We start from the raw sequence: 17,961 nt of genomic DNA on the forward strand, positions 1-17,961 counted from the left end.
ACTTCATCCTGTTTACCTCAGACCATTTCTCCAATTTGTCCAGATCATTTTGAATTATAACCCTGTCCTCCAGAGCAGTTGCAATCCATCCCAGCTTGGTATCATCTGCAAACTTAATAAGCGTACTTTCTATGCCAATATCTAAATCGCTGATGAAGATATTGAAGAGAGCCGGTCCGAGAACAGACCCCTGCAGAACTGCACTTGTTATACCTTTCCAGCAGGATTGTGAACCATTAATAACTACTCTCTGAATAACAGAGCAAGACAAACTATATATAAAGAGCGGGGTCTTTAATACAAAAGGGCAACAGATGCTGCAAAACTATCCCCCCTAATACTGGCTTTCAATTCAGGTGCACTTTTGATTGAAAGAGAATAAACACAAGCACAATTACAAACTGCCAACACTTTGCCCTCGCCTCCTGTAATTGTAGCTAGAGTGGGGCCATAAATGGCTACTGGAATGGCCCTCCGGACTAGTGGAGGGCAGGACTTTTCCCTGCAGTCCTGTCACCTGTCTGAAATGAGGACACGACCAGTCTTGGCCTGATCGGGCAGCAGCTGAGACGTTGATTTCACCGTAATGAGAGTGGAATCACATTAAGCTTCCCAGGAGAAACGAATCCACGCAAACAGAAGCATCGGTTCAGAGCAATCATGGCCAGGTGCAGAATCTCTGCAGGCTTCTTGGTGACTCTCTGGGTGTAGGCAGAGACCTCCCAGCCACAACTTCATTCGGTCATGAAGAAGAATTGTTTACGGAGGAAGTTAAAGCAGCCCGGCATCTGCTTGTACCGTCCTTTAGCAGACACATCACGAGCCACCTGGGAAAGAGAAAAGCCAAGGAGCGGGCTGGTTGCTGGCTGAGTGTGGGGAAACCGCTTTTCCCAGCACAGTTAACAATCCATGTAGTCAGGAGGGCTGCCTATGTTAGGGAAGGGGGAGGAGAGGCAGTGGATAGGTTTAACATTTGTACGGTGACGGTGTTTTTTTGCTGGCAGAATTAAGACAACTCTGGAGAAGTGCAGGGCAGCATCCCAGAGCAGGTCTTGTGTGATATCTTCGCACTGGCTTCATAAAGAGCCTGGCTACGTCTAGACTGGCATGATTTTCCGGAAATGCTTTTAACGGAAAAATTTTCCGTTAAAAGCATTTTTGGAAAAGAGCGTCTAGATTGGCATGGATGCTTTTCCGCAAAAGCACTTTTTGTGGAAAAGCGTCTGTGGCCAATCTAGACGCACTTTTGTGCAAAAAAGCCCCGATTGCCATTTTCGCGATTGGGGCTTTTTTGCGCAAAACAAATCTCAGCTGTCTACACTGGCCCTTTTGCGCAAAAGTTTTGCGCACAAGGGACTTTTGCCCAAACGGGAGCAGCATAATATTTCCGCAAAAAGCACTGATTTCTTACAGTAGGAAGTCAGTGCTTTTGCGGAAATTCAAGCAGCCAGTGTAGACAGCTGGCAAGTTTTTCCGGAAAAGCGGCTGATTTTCCGGAAAAACTGGCCAGTCTAGACACAGCCCCTGTGAATAGGTTTTTGCCTCTAAAATGCTTCAGAGCCCATTCTCATCAGATGCTAACATCCGAGGGCTTCCTGTGAGCAATCATGCCTGTATCACCAACACCTGCCCACACAGGCAGGTCTTGGTATGAATCAGAAACAACCTTTCCTTTGCTCAGAAGAAATTAATCATTTCTTGTGTGTCAACACTTTCCGGGAGTTTTTTTCAAAACAGAAAGATCTGTTATGCTGAGGGTAGGGAGAAAGTGCCCTAGTTCAGGCAGAAACCGATGGTATAATCTCTCTTCCCTCTTGCATTTGCTAAGAGTCCCCATCGCCTCCCCAAGAATTCTGCACTGGGACTGAATGATTTCTAAGCATCCACGTGCCAGATTGAAAGCAGTTTGACCAACTTGGAAGTAGAGGGCCTGATCCTGAGTTCATTGCAATCAATGGGAGTTGTGCCACTGACTTCAATTGGAGCAGAATTAGGTCCAGGAGACTGAGAGAACAATTTTTCTTTCCTGCTTTGAAGACAGTTTAGGATGCTTCTTTACATATGGGTTACTCAAAAGACAGACAAAATTCGGAAATCTGGAAGTTCATTTGCCTAGTCCTGGACTGACAAAATAACAACTTCCCATCCAGCTATCTGAGTTGTTGGTAGATGCACAATTCACAATTTCTGGTAAGTGAAGGATGATGGTTATTGTTGGGCACTGCAGAGTAAACACAGTGTTGTTTTTGCTAGAGAGCAAAATGGACCTTTTTGGGCTATTTCACAGCAGTGTGATGGCTGTAGTAGCAGAACAAGTGCCCTTAAACATTCGTTTGGGAGGTAAGGATTTTCAGTGAATTATTTCTAAAACACCAGACCCATCCTTTGCAATATGGGAGAGTTATTTCTGAGAACCTCTGCCTTCCCTTCATTAGTATATACTCAAACTTACTGGTTCATATACACACACATTTACATTCCATGCACATAATTAAGATGCAGTGACATCGCTCACACACCAAGATAACAAGTAACATTAAGACAAGCATCTGGTGGGGTTATCCATATAAATAGTAGGATGATCCAGGAGACAAATCAAAAACTCATCACGGCAGCAGAGAGTGTAAAAGCAACAAGCTAAGCCAAATATGGAGAACGTACAAACACAGCCCTGTCTTGTTTGCTATTATATGTCCAAGTAGGAAATTATTTCGATTATATTGTGCTGCTGCTGGTTGCTCTGTTGTGTTGTTTTGTGACAGGACAGACAGATGGTTCTTGGCTCTGAGGCCAAGCTAGGGCAGGCCACTAGGCAAAGGTTAAGGCCAAGATTTTCAAGAGTGACTTGTGATTTTGGGTGTGAGACCTGAAATGGAGCTGATCTTCAGACTTTTTTGAGGCATTTCTTGTTGGGTCCCACAAAAGTGAAGCACTCAAAAAAATCACTTGCCACTGCTGAAAATGTAAGAGGCTAACGCAGGGGTGGGCAGGATCCGTGGGCTGGATCTGGCCTGCCAAGTGGGTTGATCTGGCCCGTGGAGGCCCTGCAGCTCCCCCGCCCCTTGGACAATTAGGGCCTGGGATTGGGGGAAGCACCCGAAGCTTCTTCCACTCTGCAAGGAGCACGCGGTACTTAGACGCGCCATGTGCTCTTGGCAGGGTGGGAGGAGAGTTTGCGCACTCCCCTGCTCCCAAGCCCTGATTGCGCACTCCCTCTTCTGCCCCTAGGCCAATCAGGGTTTGGGGGCGGGGGAGTGTGCAAAGTCTCCTCCCACCGCCAGGGGCATGGGCGCCTAGGGGGAACCGCTGGCGGGGGGCAAAGACTTCACACACTCCCCCACCCCGAAACCAATCATGGTCTGTGGGTAGGGAATCAAGGAAGTATCCTGACCCCGCCCTGCCCTCTTGAGGCCCCACCCCTTCCAGTGTGGCCCGGGGGCACTTCAAAAATATCTGAAGTGGCCCCTGGTAAAAAATGATTGCCCATCCTTGGTCTAACGCCTAACTGCAAGCACACATGCCTACATCCCACAACAGTCATAAAGAGGAACCTTTACCCTGAGTAGCATGTTTAGCAGGTCTTCATTATGGGCATATTGCTCAAGGACGCTGTCCAGTGTTTCGATGTACCATGAGCCGCTGTGCGTATCCCGCCAGGAGACAAAACCTTAGGAGAACACGGAGAAAGTAAGGAACTCGCTGTCGACAACAGGCCTTTGGGGTTTCTTCCTAACTCCATAAGGAGAGGTGAGGATCCTACGGCCCACAGGCCTGATCCAGCTCCCGGCTTACTTTGATCCGGCCCAGAGCAAATCTCCATGCTGTGGGGCTGGAGCCCCAAGCTTCGGTGTCCCCTTGGGGGCCTGGAGCATGAGTGGAGCCCTGGCTCCCCAAGTGGAGTGTGAGTGAGGTGAGTGAGTTGGGATGCTTTGTTTGTTTTTGGCTTCTCGCTGGGGGCCAGGTGAGTGAGGTGTGGTGGTTTCGGTTTTTATTTTTACTGGTGTGTCACCCCCAAGGCTATGTCTAGACTGCAAGCCTCTTTCGAAAAAGAGCGTCTAGACTGCAAGCGGAACTTTCGAAAAAGCAAGCCGCTTTTTCGAAAGAGAGCACCCAGGCAGTCTGGATGCTCTCTTTCGAAAAACCCCTGTTTGCATTCAAGAACGCCTTTTTTCGAAAGAGCACTTTCGAAAAAAGGCGTTCTTCCTTGTGAAATTAGGCTTACTGCCGTCGAAAGAAAAGCCGCATTCTTTCGATTTAATTTCTAAAGAACGCGGCTGCAGTCTAGACGCAGGTGAAGTTTTTTCGAAAAAAACCCTGAATCTGGACACAGCCCAACTGATTTTTCTGCTGCTACTCACCAAAAGGTCCCCTCCCCTGCCTTTGGGGATAGAATTTCCACCCTATAGATAACTTCTTCTAAATCCATCACTAGAACACCTATAGCCTCCATGAAGCAGAGACTCATCCAGTGGCTACAGACTCACTGGATGAGCTGGGGCATGTAAAAAAAAACCCTTTCTGTGCCTGTTTCCTTCATCTAAAATGGGGGTAATAATTGCTTGCTTTGTGCAGGTGAGGGGCTCATGTAATGCTTGCAAAGGACTGAGATCCTCAGATGGCAAATGCAGAGTGTTATTATTCACCAAAGAAGAGGTCCTTTAAGGGTGTCGAAGAGAGAAAATAAGAAGCCCACCCTCTCTCTTACATTGTACTTTCCATCCATAGATCTGAACGTGTTTTAAAAAGGTGATGAGGATCATTCTCCTCATTTTACAGCTGGTGAAACTGAGGCAGAAGGTGGGGAAGTGTCAGCCGGCAGGTCAGAGTCAGGAACAGAACTCAAACCTGCTGAATCCTCGGACAATGCTCTATCTGCTGCCTTCTTGCTAGGCCAGTGCTTTCCTCACCCCATCTCACCTGGAAAAGTTGAGTAGGATACCAAGATGTCACTGGGAGTGGGTAAGCTGGCTACTGCATCCGGCTCATCCAAGTTACTGGGCTGCATCTGAAAGGGACGTGCATCCGACGCTAAAGAATCTCCATGAAGTTGGTTTACGGGTGAATCAGAATCCACCTCAAATCCTCGGTCTTTTTGCTCTGCGAGAAGCAAACAAAAAACCCTTCTCTGCTACTTACGTAAGCAATAAGCCGTGAGCCCTGTCATGATTATGAGGGTTAGCCAGCAGCCTGGGGATTAAGGAGTTAACTACACCGAGCCAGGTGGAGTGACCAGTAGGAATGTAGGTGGGACTTTCAAACTGGGACAAAGGAATTTGGGTTTTTTCCTTTCTCCTTTTGTCCCTCTGAGAGAGTTCTCTGCAGCTACAGAGAGGGACAAGCATGTCTCTCTCTCTCCAAGACACCATTCTTCATTTTCTGTAAGTAGGGTAAAGTTTAGGTAGTTTCGTTAGGCTTTATTGTTTTAAGGGTTGGGTATGGGATCTGAGATCTGGCACTGCTTAAAAGATGTTTTGGCTTTTCTTTGTAACTAAGTTCTAGGCCCATGGAGTTTCTCCATGAGTATATTTTGTTACCTTCCCATCTAGTCATTATGCTTGCAACAAGAATATTGTTGTAATAATAAAAGTTCTTTCTTTTCTTTTTATTAACCTGGCATTGGTTACTTGTGTGCGCTGATTTTTATTTTAGGGATGAGATTTCCCAAATGATCTTTCCCCTGATTTCTTTATCAACATTTGGGAGGTGGCAGCGGAAGTTTTATTCCCAAGATCTAGGTTTTTTAAGATTTTGGGGGAAGTTTTATACCAAAGCCTGGTAGATCAGGCTTTGGGGTACACTTGCTGGCCCCCACTTCTGCATTTATCATGCCAGAGTGGAGAAGGAGACATGACAAGCCCCCCACTCATTAGCAAGTCTGGTCTTCCAATGAAAGGAGCCTTTTGTTTCAGCCTCTGCTACAGTGGCAGACTCAGAGCCACTGCAATTCACCCCAGTGCAGAGTCCATTCCTGCCAGCCAGATGCTCTGAGCCAAATGCAGAGAACTGAACCAATCAGCTGTGCCAGAGAACATGCAGGAGTGGCACCAGGTTGCTTCCCTCTCCCCAAAGCTCCTTACAATCAGTTCTACTGCGGTGGAATGCACCTTCTGCTCTGAAGCGCTTCTAGCGGCTCAGTCGTTAGAAACCTCGCTCTCTAGGCCAATCAGCACGATGCCTAAGTCAGGGCTGGACAAGACGAGGCTCAGGGGGCTGGGTCCGGCCCACTGAACACTTTGAGCTGGCCTGCAGACTGCCTCCGGCCACTTTCTATTTATATCCTGCTGCCCACTCCACCGAATTTCCAGGCGGTGGCTCAGGCAGCAGGATCCTATTTAAATGGCTCACGTTGCACTTCATGGTGCTACCCTGGCAGTGGCTGGAGCTGCAAGCTCTTTAAATAGTCACAGCAACCCTGGGAGGCTGCCAGGCAATGTGGGAGTGACAGGGCCGTGAGCCGTGAGCCCTTTGTTGTGTTTTTAATTCAAAGCCTCCAGCCCCAGACAACTCTGGGGGAGGCTAATCCCCAGCCCGGCCCCTTTGTTTCCAGGCCACGCCCCTTCTGGGGGTGGAAACAGTCTGTAACCACATAGAAAAATTCATTATGCCTCCCCCCCCCACCCCCCGGCAAAAATGATTGCCCACCTCTGGCCCAAGCAATATAAATACAAGGCAGAGAACAAGAGAATCAGGCTGAGCAAAGGGAAGAAGAACAGCAAAGGAAAGAGGTGATGTAGAATTATTATACTTCAAGTGCCAATGCACACGCAAGCAGACACACAGCTGCTTCTTCTCCTGAAGGAGCCCCTAAGGCAGTGGGGGGCAAACGGCAGCCTGTGGGCCACACACTGCCCATTGCAGTTCTATGTGTGACCCATGAGATATCTGGTTTACTGTTGCCCATGCACACAGTTGCCAGATTTCACTGGTTTTCAATCACATTGGGTTTGGGGTTTTTTTGCTACTGATATTACTAAAGTGACACTCATGTGAAGTGAGAAGAGTGCTGATTGCACACTACACTGAGTGACAGAGACCTGCGCCCCCTCTGCATCCAATCAAGCGCTGCTACGGCTCAATCGGCACAACTCCCAAATTCTCGGTAGACAAGCGCAGTGAGCAAAACTAGCCCAACTTGGGAGACCGTGTTGGGTACAATAATTTTGCAGCTGAGCTGGAGGAGGGCCACTTCTGCAGCCCCACTCACCAGCGTAGGCTGCCCCTCACTGACCTAAGGCAAAACACTAGTGGAGCTAAAGCCAATATTCACCTCCGCCACAGGCTTGAATAAAAAAGAGTTTGGGTTTTCCTCTTAAGCTTGGGCAGTGGGACCCATCGAAGTAGTTCACAATCTTTTCAACTGGAATGCGCTTTCCGTCTGTGCCGTAAATGCCGCCAGGAAACTGAATGTGGCTGGTCTGAAAAAGCAAAATCCACAGGCTGTTCACACTCAGGCAATTGGTCACCCTTTTCTCTGGTATAAACAACCTCCACTTTAGAAGCCTTTCCTTGTATGCCAGGAGGGTCTGATGCTCTAGTATTTGGGATGTGAGTTACGGAGAGAGAAAATCCAGGTGTTATTTTAAACCCTCCAAACTCTAGAAACCCAGGCTCCTGATCTTCCAATAGCTCTTTTCCCCCACAAAGTGGGATTTCTCACTTCTAATTTACCCTCTGTCCCATAGCTTCCTAACAGCCATTTCTGTAATTTCACCTCATTTCCTCTAGCTAGGCGCTAATACCGACCGGTATTTATTACTGCTACAGGTTGACTATCTCTAGTCTGGCACCCTTGGGACCTGACCGGTGCCGAACCAGAGAATTTTCTAAGCCACAGGAGGTTAATCTTGTCTAGCAGCATTGCCAACCCTTCCACTGCTTAGTGGGGGGTCTTAAAAGGCAGTTCCGGGTAAATTAGAGCTAAAGAACAGCACAGAACACCGAGAGCCAGGACGGGTGGCTGTAAACAAACTTTATGGGATGTCAGGAAATTTGGCTACACCTGGGACAAGTGGACATCTGGCTAACTCAAATCATGCCAGACCATGGATGTTGCCGCACCAGAGAGTGCTGGATTAGTGTGGTTCAGCCTGCAATTGGACACACATACTCAGTGACCCCTGGAAGTTCCCCTGGCTGATGTCAAATTACCCCATATAAAACATTGTTGAGCAGTGGGCTACCCACATCAACAATAAACTCTGAACACACCCCAGCTGCGTCTAGACTGGCCAGTTTTTCCAGAAAATCAGTCACTTTTCCGGAAAAACTTGCCAGCTGTCTACACTGGCCGCTTGAATTTCCGCAAAAGCACTGACGATCTCATGTAAGATTGTCAGTGTTCTTGCGGAAATACTATGCTGCTCCCGTTCGGGCAAAAGTCCTTTTGTGCAAAACTTTTGCGCAAAAGGGCCAGTGTAGACAGCCCAGATTTGTTTTCCGCAAAAAAGCCCCAATCGCGAAAATGGAGATCAGGGATTTTTTGCGGAAAAGCGCATCTAGATTGGCACGGACGCTTTTCCGCAAAAAGTGCTTTTGCAGAAAAGCGTCCTGCCAGTCTAGACGCTCTGTTCCGAAAATGCTTTTAACGGAAAACTTTTACGTTAAAAGCATTTCCGGAAAATCATGCCAGTCTAGACGTAGTCCCCATGTCCCAGAAAGTTGCCCCTCATCGAAACATTTCACAGTTATAAAGCAACCTCCATGCCTGCCATCAAGTGAGGCCTCCATCATACATGGTGATCAGGCAATCGCCACCATGCTGAACACTTGGCTCAGGACGCAGTTAGAGCTTGGCAATACACAGCAAGGAAGGGAGAGGTCCCACTGGTTTACGCCCATGGGATGAGATCAGGACAGGAGGGAGAAGAAACCAGTCCCCTCTCTGATACCCAGGGAATGTTGGCAACCAACACAACAGGCTTTTCAGGAGCAGGCTTCTCCCCCAAGCCCGGAGAGATGTGAACGAGAATGCCGATCCTCCTACCTGACACCCATGGGAAAGGATCACCACCAGGCAGCAGTCCAGAGCGCTGTGGTCCTGCCTAGCCAGGCGCTGCAACTCCGAGGCAATTTCCTACACACATTTGCAATGGTTAGACTTCAACACTGCCATTCTGAGTCGCCAATTTAGCAAGGGTTATCACCAGTTCTACCCCTTGTCAATCTCACGTCAATGTCACACTGCTGAAAGGTTGGACTGATTCCCCCAAAGTCTGACCCACACAAGAGCACACACAAGCACACACTGCTCCATGCTGATTTGGAGATTCGGCTTGGTGGAGGAGAGCAGACCCATGCCTCACTCCAGAGCCCACTCCTTCCCCTCCCTTTTGCCAAGAAGGCTGCTAAAATCAGTGCCAAGCAAGATGACGGTTCTGTAACGCTGACACAGAGTCCCACCCTCTGTTCTGCACGTGGGACAATGAGCCACTGTTATATGGAACACGTTCAGAGAGTCACTGCAACCTCCTGCTACTTCACATTTACTGTTGAACCAAAGAGATTTCTTCTGCATGTTGCTGTTGTAAAGGACACGCTCACTTCTGTGTTTGATCCGAATGCATCACAACTGGAAGGCAGTGCATCCAGGCCAACCAATGCACTGCCTCAGATTGATAAATAATCCAACACATTTGTTTGGGTAGAAATGGGCGCTCCAAGAGATTGAATGTCCTACTTAAGATCAACCATTCTATAAGACAAGACAAACAGAAAATTGAGCTCCTGGGTACCCCAATATGAGAGAAGCTAAGTCAGAGGTATCAAAGAGATACATCCTTAGACAATTAGTTATAAATCATCTTCAGGAATAAAAACTCTGCCCCGAGAGACCAAATCATGAGGGTTCTTGTTTGTTCTGTTCCTATAGCAGTAAAAGACAAGATGATTGTTTCTTCGAACACTGAAGTTTGGGGTGGGGGGGAAATGTGGCTTTAACATCAGAGCACACATTGTCACCCTATAGCAACACCGTTAGGGTATGTCTACACTGCAAATGAACATGGGATTGTACCAGAGGTAGGTACAACAATGTCAGCTTTGATCTAGCTAGCATGGATAATGGGAGCAGTGTCAATGTGGTGTTATGGATTTGAAGCCACCCAAGAATGTCCCAGACTTGCTGGAGGACATGTACACAGGCAGTCAGCCTATGCTGCCATGTCCGTATGACTGTTATCTGAACTAGTGAGATTACAGCTAGCATGGGTATGCTCTGTCTGTGCTACAGCCACACCTCCGCTTGCAGCAAAAGCTCTTAGGCCATCGCCTCTCGGCAGATGCTTCCACCCTTACCTGAGCTTTGAGATCTTGTCGGATGAGGACATCAAAGTGCAGTGACTTGAAGCGCTTCTCCAGTTTCTCACAGTCTACGTTGGAGCCCTCTCGAGAAGACAGGTCAGACGTTTCAATGAAATTGACGTTGTTGATGATGAGGCAGTAGCCACACGGGTCAGCTTTCAGAACATAAACCTGGCACATGTCGCCACAGGGGAGCAGTCAGCAGACAGACTGAACTAAACCTACGTTTATTCAGTGCCCACTGGCTAATCCAGCAGGATGCAACTCTGAACCAAAAATGCGACTTTTCATGAAGCTCATTGGATTGCTTCGGTGAATTCAATGTATTATTTGCCCAGGATGAGGGGTGGAGAATGGGATCCACACACCACTAAGGAGTGAATACAAACTACTGGGATAATGTAGCACATCTAGCTTTACTTTATTCATGCAGTCCAATTGAAATCAATGGGATCAGCAAAATCAGGGCTTGATTGAAATGGATACAGGGCCAAATTAACTTCCATTGACTTACAACAAGGATGAACTTGGCCTCCACTTTACTAAACACATAGGTCTGCATTCATGGTACTATATTCAGTTGTAACAATCATGCTGCATTCGTGTGCGCAGTACATTTCCATTAGTGAGGGGTTTATCTTAGTATATTTCACACTATAATTACAAACCTAAAATACCCACTATACAAATACAGCACACTCTAAGTGTTGCACGAGTTAATTATTAGTTGTCTTGATAGTAATTGCTAAGGGAAAAATATTTGGCTATGTGGCTGGTCATATTTATGTTGCCATTAGAGGAGTAAGGGTGGTGTGACAATTGATCTAATCTGAACTGAGCTAGCCCCGTCAAAGCAGCAGGACTCATTCAGATGCTAGATCTGACACCTGGACATCAAAGTCACATTTGCTAGTAATTATTTATCTTTTAAACAACACAATACTGTTTGAGTCAAATAAACTGTAAATACGCACAATATAAATTACCAGACTGCAGACAAAAAATTTCAAAAGCACCTAAATCCCTTTAACTTTGGCACTGAGGAACAGATTTAGGCCTACTTGACACTCAAAAGTTGTGTCAGCATAGCACTGTTGGTTAGGGCAGAGGCGAGCAAAATACAGCCTGCAGACTGGATCCGGCCCACCAATCCTTTGGCTCCCATGGGACCCATTGGAATCCTCAGGTGTGGTCCCTGCAGGTCCCGCTGGGCTGCTGGAAGGGAGCCACCTAGGTAAGCGCCTCCTGGCCAGAACCAGCATCTGGCACCTCACTCCCTCCCACAGCCCAACTCCCTGCCTCAGGTTGCCACCCAAACCCTCTGCATTCTGCTCCCCCCTGTTCCAGGTCACAACTCCCTCCCAGACCCTGCACCCCCTCCAATATCCCACCCTAGGACCAGAGTCCTCACTTGCATCCATACCCCCTCTCCAACATTGTACCCCCTGCTGCACCCCAATGCCCTGGCCATAACCTAAACCCTCTGAATTCCTCCCCCAGGTCAGAATCTTCTCCTGCACCCTAATCCCTTGCCCCAGGTCACAACCCCCTCCTTCACCCAAACTCCCTCTCAGACCCTACACTCTCTCCTTCACCCCAATAGCTCCCTTCTGCACCCTGCCTCCGTCCCAGACCCTGCACCTCCTCCATAGAAAAGTGTGGCCCCTGACCACTTACCAACATTTTGGTGTGGTCACCCCAGTAAAAATGATTGTCCATCCCTGGGTTAGGGAGAGGAAGGACAATCACACCCATAATTGAATGTTCTAGGGCTAGCAAAGTCCCTAGAGCAGATGCAGTTATACCCATGAAAAAGGCCTTTTGCTGTTATAGCTTATTTAATTGGGGAAACAGATATAAGCTGTACCAGATGAAAAGTCTTTTAGCCCATTACACTGACATATCCTTTTTAGTATAGACAGAATCTTACAAAGGTATTTAGGCACCTGAAATGATGTCAAGTGCCTAGCAAGATTTATAACAGTACCTTAGTGAGAAAGGTATCTAACTCCCATAGACTTTCAATGGAACGTAGGCAACTCATCTGCATAGATACTTTTGAAAATTACACTAGGCACCTGTCTTCCCTTTAGACTCCTAAATACCTTTGTAGATCAGAGTCTTAAGAGCCTAAGTCCTTTTAAAAATGGGATTCAAAGTGGGTGATGGTGGGGGAGAAAAAGGAGGTGGTTCAGGTAAGAAATAAGTAAAAATACTGTATAGAAAAACAAGATACTAACCATATCTGAGTTCTTCCTGGATCTGTCTTCAGCACAACCTATAACATGATAAGAGAGAAATGACATACAGCTCCACTATCTACCGCACATTCATTAGAGGGTTAGGTCCCTGCTTAAAAGGATTAATATTAATGCACTTTATTTCTGGATACATTCAGTCACACCTGAATGCCTCCTTATTCCTAGCCACACACAGGAAAGTAATATTTCATTATCTGATTGTTCATTTACTGGAGACATTGAGAGAGACATTCTGGAGGTTCATTTATCATGGCTTTGGATACTGCCAGTCAAAGAGTATGTCTATGCAGCAAAGTTATTTCGAAATAACAATCCTTATTTCAAAATCACTTTCCTAGCGCCTACACAAGCCAACTGCTATTTTGAAATTAATTCGAAATAGAGGAGGGCTTATTTCAAAATTAGTAATCCTCATTCCACGAGGAATTGCACCAATTTCGAAATTGCTATTTCAAAACAAGCGCTGTGTAGACACTTATTTCGAAATAGGGGGCCTCCAGCCCTTCCCAGGGTGCCCTGCTGACTGTCCTGGCCACAAGGTAACTTCTGACCTGATGCCCCACTGGAACCAATTCCGGCTGGCCTTAAATGCGATTCAGCGTCCAATCAGTGTGGATGCGCTATTTCGAAATACCAAAAAGGTATTTCGAAATGCATTTTGTGTGTAGACGCGTTATTTCGAAATAAGATATTTCAAAATAACTATTTTGAAATTAGATATTTCGAAATAACACTGTAGTGTAGACATACTCAAAGAGTATTGCCCACAGAGTCATAAATTTGAGCTCTGCTTGTCAGAAGAGAATTGGATGGGAAATCATCAAGAGCCTTACCACCTCACACACAGGCAAACTAGCCTGGCCTAGAAAAGTCTCTGTAACAATCCATGGTACAACTCCAACTTGTTCTGGTGGCATCTGGTTGTTCAGATTGATTAAATTAGATCTCAAATTAACAAATACTGTACATCGTACTATATCCCTTATGGCTGCACCTCTCCCATTATTCAGAACTTTGGTGGATGGATCAGTCACGACAGAGTCTTGTTTTTAATCTGGTTTTAATCTTGGTATTTTCTGAGTTCAGTTAATGGCTCAGAGGCTCCTAGCCACTAGCCAGAAACATGGACCAACACTATGGCTGTGATTGAAGTAAGAATACATGGAGATACCCGTTCAACAGAAGGAAACAGCTGCAGGTGGCTGCTAGTCCCTGCACACAAGGAGAAAATCAGAATGGCTCAGAAGCGACACCTAGATGGGCAGGGAATGGGAACAATGTGTAGGCAGTGAGATCAGCCCAGCCTCTGGCAAAAGGCTGCAGACAGAGGAAGGTGCAGGGCAGAGGAAGGTGCAGGGCAGAGAAAGTGCCTCCAGAGGAATTATGGAGCAGCACAGATACACTCCAGAGCAGTGACTGACAACCAAGGCAGTGAGTGGGTCGCATGAGTGGCTCTCCTTCGACTCAGTGGATCGCAAGATTGAAATCCAGTGATGGGCAGCCTGTAGCCCATTGGGGTTCACCTGCAGCATCTGCTCTCTGACCCTTCCCCCATGCCTCTCACGCATGGAGCTCTTCACTTCCTACTCCTTCCTCTCCCTCCCAGCACTTCTGGGGCATCATGAATCTGCTGAGTTGTGCTCCGTCCCTGCTCCTGCCCTTCCCTCCCAGAGCTTGAACCCCCACGAATCAGCTGATTCACAGCACTGCAAAAGTGTTGGGAGGGAGGGGGAGCAGTAGGTAAGTGCAGGGCTCCACTGCCCCAGTGCACAAGAGGCACATGGGGGAAGGGGACAGAGAGGGGGTGCACAGGCCACAGGTGGAACCCCAATGGGCTACAGGTGGCACTCCAACCCACCACTGCTCCGGAGGGTACTACAACCAGGAGGAGGATTGGCACAGTATGCTGGCCACCCTGAGCATCCCTGAAGAAGATGGGCTGAAGGGACCTTCATGAAGTCTGGGGAGAGAGGAGAAGGAATGAAGGACAGACAGGGTGTAAGTCAATAACTGACTAGCAGAGACAGCTTACCTTGAGACGCTACACTGGGACGCCCCGGCTCTTGGCATCTTTCAGTCACAGTTCGGACTGGGGCAGGCAAATATTCAGGATCCTTCACATCTGTAAAGGTAGAAGGCATCTGGGCCTTGAGTGACCATTCTTCCTATAGACTTGAAATAATAACTCCCAAAATAACTATTTCAAAATAAGTTATTTTGAAATAATTTCCCAGTGTAGACATAGCCTTAGCTTCATTATCACAAGTCCTACAATTGACTGGAAACTGCTTTTGTTGTTATACATACCTTGGATTCTGTATTTTCCACTTCAACTTATCTGATTAAGTGGGTTTACCCAGGAAAGCTCATGAACTAATATATGATGTGTTAGTCTCTAAGGTGTGCCAGGACTACAGGCAGTCCCCGGGTTACATGGATCCGACTTACATCGGATCCCTACTTACAAACGGGGTGAGGCAACCCCGCACTAGCTGCTTCCCCCCAGCAGACCAGGGAGATGCGAAGCTAGCGCTCCCTCCCCAGCAGACCAGGGAGACGCGGAGCGGCTTTTCTCAGCAGACACCTCAGCTTGAGAATAAAGGACTGAGGGAAGTGAGATGTGGGAGAATAAAACTGAGCTCTGGAGAAATGTTTGGCTAGAGTTTCTCCTACAATATGTACCAGTTCCGACTTACATACAAATTCAACTTAAGAACAAACCTACAGTCCCTATCTTGTACGTAACCCGGGGACTGTCTGTACTCATTATCTTTAAAGATACAGACTAACACAGCTACCCCTCTGAGATTATACAATCAGTGATTCTGGAAGACATGTGGACGATCAGATTTTACAAGCTGTTAGGCAGCCTCCTGTCTGTACCTGCCTGGCAACAGAGCTTACAACTGCAGAATCCAATTTTGCTTGTTTATTCTGAAAATAACACCACTACTCACATGTATCACCCTTTCCACCACGTAAGCCAATTTTAATTGGTTTTATATCAACTGGACACAACTGTGGGAATTTGTATCCTTCACTCAGCAAAGCAGCAAGGTCATCCTGTCCAGTTTCTTGCAGGCTTGAGACAAATGCAGGAAAAGCTTGTCTCCCTCGCGTCTGAAGGTCTGTAACCAACTGCCTCGCTTGGTCTCTTCGAGTGCCTGCTCTCTATAAGGGAGCAAAACCAAGACAGAAAGCATTAGCATCCAGTGCACAAGTCATGCCAATGGTCCAGCATTTCTAAATAGCACAGTGATGAATATGAGAGGGCAAGGAAAAGAACAGAACATAAACTAATCAAGTATAGCTTTTTTAGTCTGTACCCAGGCAACTCCAGGGCCTACTGATGTCCAAATGTCAGCAGAGTGAAGAAGATTCTGCCATTTCACTGCTGTTTTTCAGAAACTCTAGGTGGCAGTGACAGTATTAAAAATTATATCACTTCTATTCAACTGCTGTTGGAAAAACCTATACACAGATGTGGTTGAAACTCTCGTGCCCCATCAAGCCCCATAACTCATTGATGGCCCTTCCATCTTCCACATCAGCCTCTGGTGAGAAACTCAAGACTCTGCCTATTAGACACCCACGTACTATCATCTGAGATAGGTGGGGAAACTGAGGTACAGAGACATTTCCCTATGTCAGACAGAAAGTTAGTGGTAGAGTGAGGGTATAAAACCCAGGGCATCTGATCCATTCTCCACTCCAATCACTAGACATCACTGGCTCCCACAAGATGAGACAAGTTCTACTGTATCATACATAACTTTTTAGTTGCTTGGTTTTGTATCATACAAACTAACCCCAGCCTTAAAGAGCTTCTCTTGGCTTGTTTTCATCCATGATTGGGGTGGGGAGGAGGGAATTATGCCACTTTCATTCCGACAGTTGCTCTTCCAGCTAAAGTCATAAAGCTCAAATTCACAGCAGCTCTGCAACTTGGCTCCAGCAATAACCCAGAGCAGAGATATTAGAAATCCAGGGAGCTACCCAGAAATTTTGATTTTCCAGTGGCTGTGAAAGTTCAGATGTTTACAGGCCCAGCAGCTCGCAGCCCGACAATGGCATCTAGTGGCTGCTTGGTTAATTTCAGGAGAGTTCACCAGGAAGCCGAAGGGGGTAGTGCCAACCCCACCAGCGATAGTGGGGGCTGGATGGGTGTTGATGTGAAGGGAGGGAGAAGAGACACCGCCCCCTTTTCTACACTGCAGTCTCTAGTTATTGGGGGGGGGGGGGTAAATATGAATTACCCTAGAGCAGAGCAAGGGGGAGGGGGCTGAGCAGGGATAGGAGGAAGTCAGGAGCAGGGTGGGGGTGGCGACAGCCAGGGCAGAACGGCGGGGGTGGGAGGATGGAGCGGGGCAGGACAGAAGCTCCCCAGATGCAGCCCCGGGTGCGGAGGAAGCAGCGGACCCAGGGTAGGGGAGGCCACCTGGATCTCCTCGATCATGTCCTGGGTGAAGACTCCTTTGTGCAGCAGCAGGTCCCAGAGCGGAGCCACCTGCAGCTCTTGCACCAGGCGCAGGCGGCTCCTCTGCAGCAGCAGCCGCTGAGCCTCCTCCATCCCCGCCACCCCGGGGACCCCCTCCGGTGGGTCCCGCGGGAGGGGAAACTGGAGACGGCCGAGATGCTCCGCCTGTTTCCGGGAACCGTCCTCAGCCCGGCCCCCTTCGGAGCGGTCTATAGGATCCGCCTTTCCCCTAGGCCTCTCCTCCTATAGGGGCCTCCCGTTTGGTTCCTTAGCCCATAGGGACCGCCCCTGAGCCCTACCGCGTGTAGGGGCTGTGCTACAGTCTGTGCCTGTCCTTCCCTTTTTACAGCAGCTTCCCTCACAACACCCTCCCTACTGTCCATAGGGGCCGAAAAGAATCTACCGGCTCTGTCGGGCTTTAGAGCCCCTATTGCCCTTCCGCTAGATGGATTTCAGTTGTATTTACTCCCCCTCTTTAATAGACAGTTCTTCCCCATGAGGGAGCGTTGCACAGCTAACAGCAGTTCTGTGTGTCACTATCCTCTGTTTGACTAGCTGGCATGGATCCATACCGGCCTAGAGGGACCATTACTTTGTTCCCCTCCATGCACGGACTCTCGCATTGGTGTGGATTTTAAGTAACTGTGCTGAAGCCTGTTGGTTCTACTGGCTTTCCACTGGCACAGCGGGACCCTAGTGTGTGTTCTTTCTTGCCATTGCACTAATTGACCCATACATGTGTGTGTAAGCGAATATATTCAGGCTATTTAGAATAATTAATGAGGATAGGAGAGGACTGGCACCTACATCTAGCTGGTCAAGCCCTTTAATTCAGTTACCACTCCAAGAAAAAAGTGGGGGGAGAAAGTAGGGCTAGATAAGAAACAATATCGTGAGGTCAAGAAGCCACAGGGTGATACCACA

The 17,961-nt window shown here is 47.7% G+C and overlaps 1 protein-coding gene across 1 annotated transcript; it reads right to left on the minus strand.

Moving 5' to 3' along the window:
* Positions 1-273: 273 nt before the first annotated feature.
* Positions 274-17,247, minus strand: CASP9 (caspase 9). Its single transcript, XM_006132727.4, has 10 exons — positions 16,999-17,247; positions 15,518-15,731; positions 14,593-14,682; positions 12,540-12,577; positions 10,294-10,470; positions 8,984-9,073; positions 7,268-7,415; positions 4,918-5,097; positions 3,558-3,667; positions 274-827 (listed from the first exon to the last, which is right to left on the minus strand). The coding sequence occupies exons 1-10, from the start codon at positions 17,128-17,130 to the stop codon at positions 735-737; spliced, it is 1,272 nt and encodes a 423-aa protein (XP_006132789.2). The 5' UTR covers positions 17,131-17,247; the 3' UTR covers positions 274-734.
* Between the last annotated feature and the right edge of the window lie 714 nt (positions 17,248-17,961).

The sequence above is a fragment of the Pelodiscus sinensis genome, chromosome 23 (genome assembly GCF_049634645.1).
Source record: "Pelodiscus sinensis isolate JC-2024 chromosome 23, ASM4963464v1, whole genome shotgun sequence".
In the NCBI taxonomy this organism is placed as follows: domain Eukaryota; kingdom Metazoa; phylum Chordata; order Testudines; family Trionychidae; genus Pelodiscus; species Pelodiscus sinensis.